The following is a 14,181-nucleotide window of genomic DNA, read 5'->3' as shown; positions in this document are numbered from 1 at the left end:
AAGAACATGTGGCTCAAGTGCCAGCCTAAAGGACAGCACTCAGGTCTTGAGTTCAACACACACACACACACACACACACACACACACACACGACCAAAAGGCCAGAAGAAGAACATGTGGCTCAAGTGCCAGCCTAAAGGACAGCACTCAGGTCTTGAGTTCAACACACACACACACACACACACACACACACACACACACACACACACACACACACACACACACACACACACACACACACACACACACACACACACACACACACACGCGGGAGAGGTACCTCAGCTGAGATGTAAAGCTGCTTAACAAAACTTAAGGCAATTTCACTAGTCAAAGAAACAGTAGAGTTTTCTGATTTGACAAATCAGTAAGGCTAATAGAAAAGGGACACCACATTTTCATGTACTTCATTCAATATACTGTGTCTAGATACAAAACATATAGAATTCTGACTTAAGATCTATTATCATGACTCAAGCTAGGTTAATGAAAAAGACAGTGGAAGGAAGTGTGAAGAGAAGATGTGAAATTAGATTTGAGAGTTAAATGACAACACAATTTGGTAAACACCAGAATCTGGTTCCTGAATGTTAGAGGCTTCTTAGCGGTTAGATAAAACATATTGTAAATTTATGGACAGAATATCAAGTAGATTCAAGGAAGCAAAAGACAAAGACATTTTTAAGAATAAAAATAATAAGTTGTTTTTTTTAGATATAACTAGCTAACAATACATGAAAACTTTCTCAGTATCATAAAAGAGGTTCTGACCAAGAAACATATATCTGAGGACTTAGGGTTGGGAAACAATGTTGACTAAAGCTAAAATATGTTCCTCAACACAAAGGAGGTGAGAGGAACAAACCAGAAAACCACAACGCCTCAATCTTGGCTAGAAAAAAAGGCAAAGGCTGGGACTGGGAATGTGCCTTAGTGGTAGAGTGCTTGCCTAGCATGCATGAAGCCTTGGGTTTGACTCCTCAGTACCACATAAACTGAAACATAAATAGGATTGTGTTCCAACCCATTAATGCCTGGAGCATAAATGTAAGACCCTATTTGAAAAATAAAAGCAAAAATGATTTTAGGCTTGGTTCAAGTGGTAGAGTGCTTGTTTAATAACATGAGACCTTGAATTCAACCCCTAGGCCTGTCCCTTCCCCACTTAGAGAAAGAGTTGTTTATGCTTTAAGAAACTAATTGCCATGAATCTCCTAGAGGGGCGTGAATATGTAATCTCTTAAAAGAACACCCTTTGGTAAATGCTGCTATTTCAGGGATGAATACATCAGAAGTCATGTTATTCTCAGTGATCCCAAGAATAATTTCCTTGCACAAACAAAGAGATGTACTGGGAGGCAGTGTGTTGTGATATATGAGTTATATGTGTCAGTCTTTCAAGTAAACCCTTAATTAAACAAGACACAAGTTGCTCAGCTAATCATTATTAGTGCTTTTTAATAAAATTCTATTATGAGTACTACTTCTCACTGCTGTAATACTTCATGACAATGTGAACAATGTAAGAATTCTCTTGGAGAGAAGACGGGGCATTTAATCATCATCTATCTCCTTCAGTCTGAAAACTTGACTAAAATTTTTATGATAAGCCATAAATATGCTCAACATTCTGAATTCTCAACCAAAAGCAAAATTACTACCCCAAATCCTCCTCAATTACTACCCCCAAATACCTCCTCAAGTTTGCCCTTTGATTCACCGTCATAGCAGCACTCTTGATGACTGTCAGCATTTTCCTAATTGCCTGTTAGTTGGTGTCCCTGCAGCTTCTACACTGCTAGATTTTCCTGGTTTTTTTTTAGGGAACAGTCATTCTGACTTTACCTACATTACTAGGATTATAACAGGCTAAGTTGCTCAAATACTCTAAACCTGTTTGCTTGTCTATTAATGAGGATAATAATTATATCCTTTGAAGCAGTTTTTTTTAAAGATTAAAAGAGATAAGAATATAGCTTTTCATTAAGTGCCTGAACCAACTATCTCCAGTCTCCTTTACCTTTTTTTTTTTTAACTAGTCCTGGGGCTTGAACTCTGGGCCTGGGCGCTGTCCCTGAACCTCTTTGTGCTCAAGGCTAGCGCTCCACCACTTGAGCCACAGCGCCACTTCCGGCTTTTTTCTTTTTTCTTATGTGGTGCTGAGGAATCGAACCCAGGCATGCAAGGCAAGCGCTCTACCACTGAGCCACCTTCCCAGCCCTGCTTTTATTGTTTAAGATGGCAGGTCTCAAAAACTTTTTGCTAAAGCTGGCCTAAAACCTCAACTGTCCCAAAATGACAGGCATGAACCACCATGCTGGGCTGCAGAATGCTTACGATAGAAAATAAAAGCATTAACTTTACTGGGCTCAGTGTTTCCAAACTTCTCTAAACACAGAAACTTTAGCTTGGTTAATACTACCTACAAACTCTGAAATACACTTTTTTTAAAAGATGGCCCAGAAATTGTAACTATAAAACTCATAACAACAAACTAACACCTACTACAAGATATAATTAGAAATCATCCTACTCTTTGAGACATTTTTTCTTCTTCTGGACACAAGGCACTCACTCCTCAATAATTCATTTGGCAATTAAGCATGCAATTAGTATATCTGCTATACTAATCCTTATACTTAACTCTATTTGGGGGGAAGGGGCAGTACTGACGATAGAACTCAGAGCCTCAGTCTGTCTCTTAACTTTTACTGCTCAAGGCTGGTGCTCTACCACTTGAGACACACCTCCACTGTCAGCTTTTAGGGAGCTAATTGAAGATACGAGTCTAACAGACTTTCCTGCTTGGGCTGGCTTTGAACAGAGATCCTCAGATCTTAGCCTCCTAAGTAGCTAAGATGGTGGGCACGGACCACTATTGCACAGCTATATTAAATTTTGAAAACTTTTCTTGTTCTTGGTGGTGAGTTTTTAAACTAGTACAAGCACTCTGGACATCAGTCTGGAGATTCTTCAAAAAACTAAATATAGACCTTCCCTACTACCCAGCCATACCACTCCTAGGCATCTACCCTGAACACCATGAACCAGGTAAGGATACCTACACATCCATGTTCATTGCCACACTGTTCATAATAGCTAAGATATGGAAACAATCCAGATGCCCTACAATAGATGAGTGGATCAAAAAAATGTGATGCCTATATACAATGGAATTTTACAAAGCCATTAGAAAGGATAAAAATAATGTCATCTGCAGGGAAATGGATGGAACTAGAACAAATCATGTTAAGTGAGGTAAGCCAAGTTCAGTGAGACAAACAGCACATGTTCTCTCTGATATGTAGAAGCTAGATCTAAAATGCACTGGGACATGACAAATTATTCAGGATTCTAGATACTGTGAGATCAAAAGAGGATACTCTTAGGAGAGAATCACAAAGGCACAATGCCTAACTGCTTCTTCATATTTATATAATATATAAGTACTGAAATGAACTCCAACATATGGAAACAAAAGATTTTTTTTCTAAACTTCTGGATGATTCTGTCTTCTTTATCTTAGATATGGTGTATTCACATACGTATCTTTGGGACGATGGGGGAGAGCACAGAACTAGAGGGGAAAAGGGTGAAAAAGTGCAGCAGTGGAGCTCCCGAGACATTGATGGAAGTGAACTATACAATTCGTGGGTGGAGATGAGAGGGAGGGAAACAGGTAACACTGTAGGAAAGGAAATTTACTCACCACCTGACCTGACTCATATAAACACAACCCCTCTGTATATCCCTTCTATAAATAAGAACAAAAAAAAATTTTAATTCCCTTGTTCTTTGTATTTATGCTAGTTTCCCACAATATCATAAGGTTCTTGACCTCAGGAATTATCTTTCTGAGTGTTCAACAGTACTAATAATTTGTGCTATAATGAATATAATAAAACATTACTGAACAAAATAAGCATTTCCTGACTTTACTTATATTCCAAACAATTTACTATAAAGTTAAGATTTTAAAGCTTGGCACCAGTGCTCGTGCCTGTAATCCTAGCTGCTCAGGAGGATGAGATCCGAGGATCCTGGTTCAAAGACAGCCTGGCAAAAAGTCCCTCAGACTCTTATCTCCAATTAATCACCAGAAAACTGGAAGTGGCGCTGTGGCTCAAGTGGTAGAGCACTCACCTTGAGCTGATGGGCTCAGGGACAGCACCCAGGTCCAGAATTCAAGTCCCACAACTGACCAGAAAAAAAAAAAGCTAAGATTTAAAATATAAATTTTCACTAGCTAAGATTCTTTTTTGGAGGGAAAAGGGAGTTGGTACTGGTGAAATGAATGCAGGGCTTTATGGTTGCTAGGCATGCTGCTAGGCAAACTCTCTACTACCATGAGCCACACCCCTAGTCCATCAATTCTCCAGCCTTCTATGCTCACTTACAATCACCTCTACCATACCAGTTTTTTACTCCACCATGTATGTGGCTGAAGCTCTATCAATTACAAAGCATGACTAAGTAATGAGGGATTAGAAGAACTACTAACACACAGTCTGTCTAGATTCCCAGGACTTGGAAAGGAAGGGAAACTTACTGCTTCCTCATCAGGCCCCTGGTATTTGCCAAAGCTCCATTTAAAGAATTCCCCACCATTCAAGATAAAGATTTTTTGTTGTTGGTGGTGATGGGCTTGAACTCTAGACGTGGGTGCTGTCCCTGAGCCTGTCAGCTCAAGGCTAACTCTCTACCACTTGAGCCACAGCACCACTTCCAGTTTTCTGGTGGTTTATTGGGGATAAGAGTCTCACAGACTTTCCTGCCTGGGCTAGCTTTGAACTGCAATCCTCAGATCTCAGCCTCCTGAGTAGCTAGGATTACATACGTGAGCCACCAGCTCCTGGCTCAAGAGAAAGATTCTTAAGGCAAGAATTAGTAAGATACAGGCAAGAGCAAAATTCACTGAAGTCTTAGAATTTATAGAAATTCTTGTGTTTGGCATATTTGTACCCCAACTGGGCTCTTCAATGTCAATCTCATTTTCTTCTGGACCAGCATTCTGTTGACTTGGAAAATGGTTTTTAATTCATAAAAGCAAAAAGTGAAATAGCAAATGAGGGAATAAGACAGGAGCAAGGGCTCCCTTTTTTGTTGGAATATCACCAATTTCAAGCTCTGGTGAACATGTTTAATTCAAAATTTTAGAAGTCCATAAATTCTGAACTATTATCAAATTTCAAAAGTACACTTACACACAAAATAATTATGTTCTTAAAGGATCCTCACTTGACTTAAAATACACACAGACATATATATTACAAAATAAATGCTTAAATACATACATGGAATCTGAAATCCCCCCTCAGCATGGAACAAAGATCCTCTGCTACATCAGACATGCAGGGATGTAATGTAGCGACCAATCTTGCATAAAATGGTAGCAAATCCAACCTGCAAAAGTTATATGTGATATGTGTAAAAGGAAAGAGAGACCAGAAATAAATTCATTTTCAAATTCAACTTTCTCAGATACATTAGCATTAAGTGATTATAAGAACTAATCACTCATACAAACTTATTTATTATCATCATGAAGTATCTGGGAATTCAATAAACTTTGTGAAAGGTTTTTTTTTAATAATCTGGCATTTTCTATTCAGTTTATCATATCTGTAATTGTACTAAGTATATAATTTTGATAAACTATTATATGCTAAGTGGAGAAAATCATACATTTTAACAAGACTTAAACCTTTAATTATGTAATAAACAAGAGTATTTACAAAGTTAGGGGTTTCTTAAAGGGTGCAAAACAGAATCCTTTCATCTAACGAGGGGTAAATTATTTAGAATTTTCGTGTCTAAAGTTAAGAGTAACCAATAACCTACAAACCATCTAAGATGTGAAAATACTATTGAAAAATCCAAATGTAGCTTCCACATTTTATTGGTCATAGAAACGCTTAGACCTCATCCAAGATCTCATTTTAGATAATGCATAGAAGGAAATGGCATGCATGTCATCTTCTTCTGCTGTCAGAACACTCTTTGCCATCAAATATGGTTGCAGCTCCGGAAGCCTGCTTACCCACACCACCAGGCAACCACTACTAAGTGGAATCAACTCTCCATTGTAGTTTCCATTTCTGTCACAGATACTATTTTATAAAACTTGATTGATAAGTGATTTAACACTCTGGAGATCACAGGATGAGAATGAAAAGCAGTGCTAACACTGCTTAGAAAGCAGCTATACTGACAGCAGCAACTAATGGCAGCTGATAAAGAAAGCAAAGGCAACAAGAAGTAAACCACAGGTGCCAAAACTATGACAGCCTGAGCCATTTAGAAGAGAAACAATCCTGCAAGTTTTATTGGTTCTGAATAGAATACTATTCTATAGAATCATGCAAAAAAGGGAAAAAGACCACATATCACGAAAGGCTTTAGGAAACTTCCAGCATGAATATATTTGCCCTGAGACACAGGATCTTGGTGAAAGAAGAATAGAGTTATATTTGAAGAGATGAGGTTAAGAAGAGAAAACTGAAGAGCTGCTGGGCACTGGTGGTTCATGCCTGTAATCCTAGCTACTCAGGAGGCTGAGATCTGAGGGTTGCGGTTCAAAGCCAGCCCAAGCAAGAAAATCCATGAGACTCTTATTTCCAATAAACCACCAGAAAACCCGAAATGGCGCTGTGGCTCAAGTGGTAGACTAGCCTTAAGCTGAAGAGCTGAGGGACAGTACCCAGGCCCAGAGCTCAAGCCCCACAAAAGACAAAAAGAAAAAAGAAAACTGAGGAGCTGGGAATGTGGCTCAGTGGTAGAGTGCTTGCCTAGCATGCATGAAGCCTGGGTTCAATTCTTCAGTATCACATAAACAGAAAAAGCCAGAAGTGGCACTGTAGCCCAAGTAGTAAAGTGCTAGCCTTGAACAAAGAAGCTCAGGACCCTGAGTTCAAGCCCCAGGACTGGCAAAAAAGAAAAAAAAGAAAGAAAATTAAATCTGTACGTAAAATCCTCAAAAACTTTGTACTCCTCTTAGGCCTTTACTACTACTACTATTATTATTATTACTATTATTATTAGCAAGTCCTAGAGCTCAAACTCTGGGCTTCGCTGCTCTCCCTGGGCTCCTTTTTGCTCAAGGCTAGCACTCTAACCACTTCTGCCACAGTGCTACTTCAGCTTTTTCCATGATTAATTGGAGATGAGTCTCAGACTTTCCTGCCTGGACTGGCCTGGAACCACAATCCTCAGATCTCAGCCTCCTGAGGAGCTAGGATTACAGGTATGAGCTGCCAGCACCCAGCTATTATTTCTTTTTAAAATATCACTTATTTCTTATTATTGTGCCAGAGCCAGCTGTAGATAGTGCATACACTTAAGAGTCCTAATAACCACCCTATTAGATGGATATGATAGTCACCATTCCAGAAACCTCATATCAAAGAATGTGGAAGCTACATAGTTGTAAATTAATACCTTTAAAAAATATCATCTCTCTCTGTATCTAGATAGATGGATATAGACAGCTATATATAGATACACAGTATACATATGTGTTTATATAGCGTGTACACACGAGTGCGCGCGCGCGCGCGTGTGTGTGTGTGCGTGCGCACGCGCACGCCAGTCCTGAGGCTTGAACTCAGGGACTGGGTGCTGTCCTTGAGCTTCTTTAAGACTAGTGCTCTAGGGCTGGGAAGGTGGCTCAGTGGTAGAGCGCTTGCCTTGCATGCATGAGGCCCTGGGTTTGATTCCTCAGCACCACATAAGCCAAAAAAAAAAAAAAGAAGCCAGAAGTGGCGTTGTGACTCAAGTGGTAGAGCGCTAGCCTTGAGCTGAAGAGCTGAGGGACAGCGCCCAGGCCCAGAGTTCAGGCCCACGACTGGACTCCCCCAAAAAAAAGACTAGTGCTCTACCAATTGACCCATAACTCCATTTCTGGCTTTTTTTTCCCCCGGTGGTTAATTGGAGATAAGAGCCTCATGAACTTTCCTGCCTGGGCTGGTTTCAAACTACAATCCTCAGATCTCAGCTTCCTCAGTAGCTAGGAGATAGGCACAAGTCACCAGCATCCAGCAATCTTATCCTTTTTTTTAGAGAAATAGTGAAAACTGTATTCCATTACATAGAGATTTGAAAATGTTTGAATTAAAATACCTGTCAGTAAATTTTAAAAGCTTATTTAAAACATTTTTAGTTTTATCTACTGGAAGCTAAGCTTCTGTGTCACATGGAAAACATACAATGTGGATCACACATCAAAGATAATAATACAAAAGTGAAGTATTACTGCAGTGTTCTCATAAATATGTAACAATTTTCCTGATGCTGCTAGTGTTTTAAAAGTCTGAGGCAAATGAATCTTTTTTCTTATATAACAGACAAATTTATACTAATATCAAATTTATAATTTTTTTAAATACTAGAGTCCTCATTTGTTTTTCCATACTCATTTTAATAAGTACTCTTTTCAATTCATAATCAGTTGCCAAATTTAAATATAATACTTTAAACCTATGCTTTGATTCTGCCATTTCTTTTTGTCAAAAGCATGGGTCAGAGAGCAACAGAAAATGTATTGGGAGGTAGGAGGGCCAAGTTCTAATTCTACAGCAAATGGCCATCTGTGACTTCATGGGCACATCACAAAACCTGTTCTCTGCACTCACTTGGCCGCTCCCTCCTCAGCCCTCATACCGCCCTTCCCTTTGGCTGGAACCTGCTTCTCCCAAATAAGTATCTTCCCTCACAGGTCACCTCATTAATATACCACTGAATCTGAACATCCACCTCACTCTATGTATTCCTGAGCTCATATCCTGTATTAATTCTGAAAGCACAATGTACATGGCATATAGTTTATTTGTTATGCTTCTCTCCACAACTCCCCTCCCCCACCTCAACATTTGAGTGTCGAATGGGCACTCAAAATAGTGCTTCATCTACACATTTGGTATATAAATGAAGGTTGACAGTCTTACTCTTTTTTTCTTTCTTTTTTTGTTGGTCATGGGGCTTGAACTCTGGGCCTGAGCGCTGTCCCTCAGCTCTTCAGCTCAAGGCAAGCGCTCTACCACTTGAGCCACAGTGGCACTTCCAGTTTTCTAGAGGTCTATTGGAGATAAGAGTCTCATGGAGTTTTCTGCCCAGGCTGGCTTTAAACCTCAATTCTCAGATCTCAGCCTCCTGGTAGGATTACAGGTGTGAGCCACCCGTGCCTAGCTTTGATTCTTATTTTTAAATCTGATTTACTAGTATTTTTCATATACTTTGTATATCAAAATAAAGTTTTAAGTTTCTTGCTCCCTTCCATTAGATTCTAGCTATTTTTTAATGTACAAAATGCAAGTTTTCTATGCTCTGTTGCTATTATATAGTGAAGAAATGATTGTTCCATGAAAGACTAAATAAACCAATAAAGCTATCTAGTTTTACTCAAGACAAAATTTGATTTTAGAAATGTGCATTTTTTTTCCAAAAATTACTTCAGTTGGAGTTTCAAGTGGTTTTAAAGTATTCTTAGTATACTGTCTTATTTACTTAAAATGTTTAATGTTCTTTTTATGTATAATACATTTTCTAGATACTTCTCTATTTGGATTTCCCTAAGAACAGCACTTATTTTTTTTTCTTTTCTTTGTGGTGCTGCCTCTAGGGTCTCTCAAATTCTAGGAACATGCTCTAATACTGAGTTATATCCCCAGCTTCCAGCTCTTGAATTTCTGAAACATTAGTTCCATCATGACTTTATATATATATATATATATATATATATATATATATATATATTGGGGGGGGGGGGTCCGGTCATGGGCTTGAACTCTGGGCCTGGGCACTGTCCCTCAGCTCTTCAGCTCAAGGCTAGCACTCTACCACTTGGGCCATAGCAACACTTCCAGCTTTTTTTTTCTTCTGGTTATGTGGTGCTGAGGAAATTGAACCCAGGGCCTCATGCATGCACAGCAAGCGCTGTACCACTGAGCCACCTTCCCAGCCCCATTTTTTCAATATATTTTATTAAGCAAAGTTTGAGCCAATCAAACTCATCAAAACCTCAAACAAGCCAGGTGCTAGTGGTTCATACCATCAGTCAGGAGGCTGAGATCTGAGGATTAGATCAAAGTCAGCCTGGGCAGAAAAGTCTGTAAGACTCTTATCTCCAATAAACAACTCAGAAGAAGATGGAAGTGGCACTGTGGCTCAAGTGGTATAGTGCTAGCCTTGAGCACAAAGAGGCTCAGGGACAGCATCCAGATCGGGAATTCAAGCCCCAGGACCAGCAAAGAGAAAAAAACAAAACAAAAACAACTTAAGTAAACTATGTCATTTCCCTTTCCTATTTCTTCATTTGTCATTTATACTTTGCTTCATTGTTTTTCTTTTTCTAATTAGCCCAATGTACTTGTAGGCTTTTTTTCTAGCCGAAAAAAAAGGCAGTTATAGCTATTCACTTTACAGTAAAACAGTTTGTGTTATCTGTTCAGGCACAGTTTGGTAAGCTAACACACAGGTAAGTGCTTTCAGCTTTAACAGATTCAAAATAAATGGTTTAACAATTTAGAAGAATAGTTTAATTCTTTTAAAACATCCTAGGTAATTGCTAATTTTAGTTTTTGTTAATTTTGGAATTGGCCATGGTCTCTTTTCTCAGACTATTCTACTGCTGGTAAAATGCTTAATTGATACTTCATTTCACTCAACTTATGTCAGTTTGTGTTTATTCATTATTTCCCCAAATAAAATCCCTTACGCACTGCAAATAAACTAATCAACTACATTTTTGTTTAATGCTAGTCCTGGCTTAAGAATGATTTCTGAACTCCATTTGCAATAGCTTCAAAAAAAATTAAAATTTGGGAATAAACCTAAAAAAGGAATCAAAGATCTTTACAGCAACAAGTATAAAAATTTGAAGACAAGATCAACAAATGGAAAGACCTTCCAGGTTCATGAATAGGTACAATTAATATTGTGAAAATGGCCATACTGACAAAAATTATCTACAAACAACACAAACCCCATAAAACTTCCACTGATGTTCTTTACTGAGGTGGAGAGAACAATCCAAAAATTCATATGGAACAACAAAAGACCTCAAATAGCCAAGGCAATTCTAGGCAAAAAAAAAAAAGCAATGCTGGTGCTATCACAACCCCAGAACTCAAGCTCTACCAGAGCTATAATAACAAAAACCAGCTTGGTAGGGGCTTGGAAGGTGGCTCAGTGGTAGAGCGCTTGCCTTGCATGCATGAGGCCCTGAGTTCGATTCCTCAGCACCACATAAGCAAAAAGGAAAAAGCCGGAAGTGGAGCTTGGCTCAAGTGGTAGAGCACTAGCCTTGAGCTGAAGAGCTGAGGGACAGCACCCAGGCCCAGAGTTAAGGCCCCACGACCGGACCTCCAAAAAAAAAAAAAAACAGCTTGGTATTAACACAAAAATAGAAAAATCAATGGAATGGACTAGAAACCTCAGAATTAAAATCATATACTTACAGCTATCTGATATTTGATAAGGGAGCCAAAGATATACAGAGGGAAAAGATAGCCTCTTCAATAACTGATGTTGGGAAAAGTGGGCAAACTAGGCATCCATATGCAGAAAGCTAAAAGTAGATCCCTGTTTTATACCATGCACTTAACTCAAAGTAGTTCAAAGACCTGAACATCAGATCTGAAACTTTAAAATTACTCCACGAGGGAGTAGGAGAAACACTAGAACTTTTAAGTAGACAAAAACTTTTTGAGAAGATTCCTAGGAGCACTGCAGAAAGGAGACTTGACAAATGTAATTAAATCAAAATAAGGCTCCTGGACAGCAAAGGACATAGTTACTAAATCTGAAAGATAGCCAACAGCCTGGAAAAAGCTCTTTACCAATAATACATGGGACTAAGGCCTAATATCCAATATCTACCAGGAAGCTCAACAAATTAACTCCTCCCAAAGTATATAAACTAATCATTATAGGGGCAAGGAGCTAAAGAGAAACTTCTCAGAAGAGGTAAGAATGACAAAGAAACACCTCATCCCTCACCATAATAGAAATGCAAATCAAAACATCTCTTAAGATTCTATCTCACTCCAGGTTAGATTGGCCATCATCATGAATTTGATCAACAAATGTCAATGGGGATGTGGAGAAAAAAAGGAACCCTATTGGTAGGATTGTAAACTAGTACAACCTTTCTGGACAGTAGTCTGGAGGTTCCTCCATTATGGTCCAGCCATACCACTCCTGGGCATCTACCTAGATTATCACAAGCCAGGACACCATAAAGCTGTACATCCATGTTCATAGCTGCACTATTCACAATAGCCAAGCTATAAAAACAGCCCAGATGCCCTCCAATAGATAAATGGATCAAAAAATGTGGTATTTGTACACAAAATTTTACACAGCCATTAGAAAGAATAATATTATTTGCAGAGAAAGAGATAGACCTACAACAAATTATGTTAAGTGAGGTTAAGCCAAGCTCAGAGAGACAAACAGGGCATGTTTGTTTTCTCTCATATGCGGAAGCTAAATCTAAAATACACTGGGATATGATCAATTATACAGGACTCAGCACTCACGCACAAGAGGATACTCTGAGGAGAGGAACACAAAGGCACAATGCCTATGTGCCTCTGATCATATAAAATGGTATTTATCAAAATAAACTCCAGGAAATGGAAACAAGGTTTTTTCCTTCTTGTTGTTATTCTCTTTTTGTCTTGTTTATTTATCTCTTTGGGAGGGTAAGGAAAGGCACAAAAATGAAGGGACAAAGGGTAAGCAAATGCAGCAGTGGTACTCACTAGACACTGTTGAAAATGAACTATACAACTTGTGGATAGGGACAAAGAGAATGGGTGACACTTCCAAAAAAAGTACTCATTACCTGAATAATGTAACTGTAACCCCTCTGTACATCACCTTTATAATAAGGGGAAAAGGTTAAATTGAAAATAAAGAATATTTTCTTGTCTCTCCTACAGTCCTAAGAATATAAGCTTGAAAGGGACTGGAGAGTGAAAGGTCACATCATTTTAAAGCTATTAAAACACAAATCAAAATATTGAAATTAATAAAGAATTCTCTACACTGAGACTGAACTTGGTAATTCATTTAATAAGCTAGTTGACAATTCATATAATTTGCTTTAAGAAGTAAATAAAAAATAAACTTTTCTTTTGAAAACAATTATATAATCTTTAAGTATTTTTTTAGCCAACAGTTAACTATGAATCACTTAAAAACTACTTTTTCTTTCAACAATAAAACTGCATGTCTCTAAATGACACATTCAAAAAATTCTGCTTGACATTAATAATCACCAAGTTAGTAAATATTCAGTCATTCTCCTAATCAATTTGCTTTCTTCCTCCTCCCAGCCCCGCCCACCTCTCACTGGCAGTTACTGGGGTTTGAACTCCTTTTTAGTTGTTTTTTCCCCTGCTTCTCTTTTGAGACAGTATCTTCCAAATTATTCCAAAAAGGTAAAATACAATCAAACGATTGAAGTCACTTACTCTGAAATCCACAATAAAATACCCTGTTGACTTTTTTCCCACTATGCTGCTGTTCTCAAAGCAATAGTGCCATCAAGTGGTATAATATATTAACATTTCAAAAACACAACAAAAATTCATTCATGGCTGAAAATTTAGAGAAAGATCCAACTGAAAGTTTCATAAGAGTGTCAGCAAATCCTCCTAAAAACCTAGAACAGGAAAAGCTGTTCAAGAATTAAGTGTTGTTGGGCACCAATGGCTCATGTTACTCAGGAGGAAGTCTAAAGTGAGGCAAATCTTCATTTTCACAGGAATTCAGACATAAAATCTGTAAATGCAAATACTACCTGAGTTTGACTGCAGCTATCAAGTATGTCTAGATTTGGAGCAAGATCACTTATAGCATAAAGCACAGGAGAAAGTTGGCCCAAACAGAGCTTTCAAAACCCCACTAGAATGCTTTAGTGGTAAACTGATGTCCCTTACAATTAACTACAGCTTGTGGTCTGGAGACCAAGAAAGAGGCACCGAAAGCCACATGAGGCAATACAGCAAGGGTGCAAAATAGGTTTACAGACCCCTAAACAACAGATATCTTAACGAAGGCAAAAATTTACCCTTAAAAAATAAACCTGTTGACCTGGGTGCTGGTAGCTCTCACTGGTAATCCTATCTACTCAGGAAGTTGAGATCTGAGGACAGTAGTTCAAAGCCAGCCCTGATA

The 14,181-nt window shown here is 38.4% G+C and overlaps 1 protein-coding gene across 2 annotated transcripts in view; it reads right to left on the bottom strand.

The window, feature by feature from the left end:
- The window catches only part of Upf2 (UPF2 regulator of nonsense mediated mRNA decay), a 99,806-nt gene that overhangs the window by 40,065 nt on the left and 45,560 nt on the right, over positions 1-14,181 (bottom strand). For both annotated transcript variants that reach the window (XM_042685964.1, XM_042685965.1), the window contains exon 9: positions 5,295-5,403. In XM_042685964.1, coding sequence (XP_042541898.1) covers positions 5,295-5,403 — 109 coding nt within the window. The remainder of the gene's footprint in view (positions 1-5,294; positions 5,404-14,181) is intronic.

This window comes from Dipodomys spectabilis, unplaced genomic scaffold (assembly GCF_019054845.1).
Source record: "Dipodomys spectabilis isolate Male_0828 unplaced genomic scaffold, ASM1905484v1 ptg000096l, whole genome shotgun sequence".
In the NCBI taxonomy this organism is placed as follows: Eukaryota; Metazoa; Chordata; class Mammalia; order Rodentia; family Heteromyidae; genus Dipodomys; species Dipodomys spectabilis.
This window is presented reverse-complemented; position numbering and strand designations above follow the sequence as displayed.